The 2,653-nt window shown below is 54.7% G+C and overlaps 1 protein-coding gene across 1 annotated transcript; it reads right to left on the bottom strand.

Annotated features, from left to right (window-relative positions):
* Positions 1–2,653, bottom strand: Rps17 (ribosomal protein S17). Its single transcript, XM_050154133.1, has 5 exons — positions 2,419–2,653; positions 2,092–2,243; positions 1,770–1,875; positions 1,071–1,136; positions 1–121 (listed from the first exon to the last, which is right to left on the bottom strand). Exons 1-5 carry the CDS (start codon positions 2,419–2,421, stop codon positions 41–43), a joined length of 408 nt encoding a protein of 135 aa, XP_050010090.1. The 5' UTR covers positions 2,422–2,653; the 3' UTR covers positions 1–40.

Here is a 2,653-nt window from a genome sequence, read left to right as displayed (position 1 = left end):
CAAAGTTATTTTCAGATTTATTGAAAATGACAGAACAAACTCAAACGGCTCCACGCGGTGTTTTGAAATTCATCCCCACTGTAGGCTGAGTGACCTGCAGGTTGGAGAGACTGCCGAAGTCCTGCAACAAAATGAGACTCGTAGTGAGTGGTGCAGGGGTAATCTGTGGTTAGTATCAGCCCCTTCCAGATTGGGGTGTGGACCAAAGTCAGTCAAGGGGCTTGCCACCCCCAGGAGGGGCTGCTGAGCACGTAACATACTCGACTAAACACAGCTGTCTAGACTTTCATCCACCCACCAAGCTCAGCACACACTCCCTAGCCACTAGCAAAACACCAGTAAACCCAGGCCTGCCTTCCACACCCAAGGATTCAACATTCTCTAGCTAAAGCTTAACCGCCTGTAAGCATTTTCTATCAGACTCTAAGGCAGCAAGCACACTACTGCTCAGGCCACACCATGGTTGGAGGGGTTTGGGGCAGTCCCTGTCAAGAGGTATCACAATTCACCCAAAGTCCAAGAGGGAACCAGATGTACAAGGTACCAAGACTGGAGAAGTTCTGATCAGGCCTATCCCCAAGCACCCTCAGCAGATCCACAGCAAGCTTCAGCTGCCACACGGTTTCATGAAATCCAGGTGTGGTTATATGAGGAGAGTATTTTGTTAGCGACCCAGACTGCACAGAATCACTAACAGCAGTTGGGATCTGAAGCCCACGTTAGCATCACACGGTTATGAAAAAGGGCTAAGAGAAGCCACACCAAAGACACCTGTCAACTGTCTTAAGCGGTGCCTGACTACTCTGAAAATGAGACCAGAGATTATTTCTCAAGTTAGACTCTGGAGTCTCCAAGGAAAGCAGGTAACAGAGCCAGAGCTGAATCAAAGGGGTAGGAGGACAATTTAGGAGCCAGTCCCAGAACAAAGAAAATGCACAGGACTCAAGACCGTAATGTCCCGCAATCCTGAAATCAATAAATACACACACAGAACAAGCAGCCACAAGCATTTTAAAGCCGGGTGACAGAAAGCCACGTTGTGGCCCTCAACTAGAAATCACAACACTCACCAGAAGCTTCAGCATCTCCTTGGTGTCAGGATCTACCTCAATGATCTCCTGATCCAGGGCTGACACCTACAAGGGAAAGAATCAAGTCCAAGTTATGAATAAGTTATCTTCCACTTCCTCTGCTCTCAAGATCAGGCCTCGCTATCCGACCTTAGCGAACCTCAGGGATGTCTGCCAATGGCTCCCCGGTGCTGGGGATGCCACAAGAACAAGATCACTTCTGCCTTTTTTGGAAAGAGGCTGTTCTGGAACCCAGAGATCCATCTACCTTTGCCTTCCATGGACTGGGATTTAAGGGGTGCACCTGGACTGCTTTATTCTTCTGCCAGAATTAGCTACTGAGTGTCCAGAAAGCCTAAGATCGGGTTCACAGTGAAGACGTATGTTCAGGGTGCCCGGGTCAGGAGACACGGTCACCAGGCTCCCATGTGGAAAAAGAGTTGACTTAACTTGATTGATAGGGCAGAAAGGCTAACAGACACCCACAGCCAGCAAACAAGTCAGGAGGCAGAGGCAGGAGGATCTCTATCAATTTGGGGCGATCCTGTTCTACACAATGAGACCCCGTCTCAAAACACCTTAGGCTAGGACCTCTCACTGCGTTTTCATTGCAAAGGAACCCCCCCCCACCACCACCCCGAACTCCCATGACCACTTGGACAGGAGCTAGAGATTCAGAGAAAGACCGATGAAGTTTACCTCAGGGACGTAATTATCCCTCCTTTCTCGCTCTTCCTCCTGCAGTTTGATAGAGATGCCCCTGACAGGGCCCCTCTGAATCCTCTTCATCAGATGCGTGACATAGCTGCACACAAGCCGGAAGGAACAGTGACCGACCGCACACAGCCAGCCCTACACATTCCTGTCCCCTCTTCGTTTCCCACACCCACCCCTTAAAGATTATCAGCGCCCCCGCCAGCACTGCCTCCTTCTGGTGCAGCAGACGCCGAGCCATCGGGTTTCCAGGCCGGGGCTGAGCCGTCCCCGCGAACGCACAGCCCGCGAGGAGGCGCCCACTCACCCGGCTATCTTGTTGCGGAGTTTCTTGCTGGGGATGATGGCGATCTCCTCGCACACGCGCTTGTTGGTGTGGAAGTCATTGCCCAGGCGCGTGTAGTACTTCTCGATGATGACCCGGGCCGCCTTCTTCACGGTCTTGGTGCGGACGCGGCCCTGCGGGTGGAGGGCAAAAGTCACCAGCGAGCCCGCGGCTATACGCGGAAGCGCGCCAGACCGACGGGCACCGCGCGGGCCCGGCCGACCGCTTCCCGCTGCGGGCTGGGAGCCGCGACCGGCGGAGGATGGACGCGGATTGGAAAGGACAGAGGCCGAGGAGCCAAACACCTACCATGTTGACGGGTCCCGGTAAAAGAGGAAACAGGAAGCACAAGCGAGACCTATAAAGCGCAGGCCAGAGAGCCGCTTCCGCCCGGCTGGGGCGGCGCGCAGCGCGCGGACGTACCGCAGCGCCCCCCGGCGGGCTGGAGTGGCGGTGTCTGGCGGCGGGCGGAGCGAGTGTCTGCGCGTGCGCACGCAGGTAGCCGGGCCGCTCGAGTCTCCGCTCCGTGTAGTTCCGGGCTTGA

The sequence above is a fragment of the Alexandromys fortis genome, unplaced genomic scaffold (genome assembly GCF_014885135.2).
Source record: "Alexandromys fortis isolate MF-2015 unplaced genomic scaffold, M_Fortis_MF-2015_v1.1 scaffold_86, whole genome shotgun sequence".
Classification (NCBI taxonomy): Eukaryota; Metazoa; Chordata; class Mammalia; order Rodentia; family Cricetidae; genus Alexandromys; species Alexandromys fortis.
The sequence above is the reverse complement of the archived record's forward strand: the minus strand, read 5'-3'. Positions and strand labels throughout refer to the sequence as shown.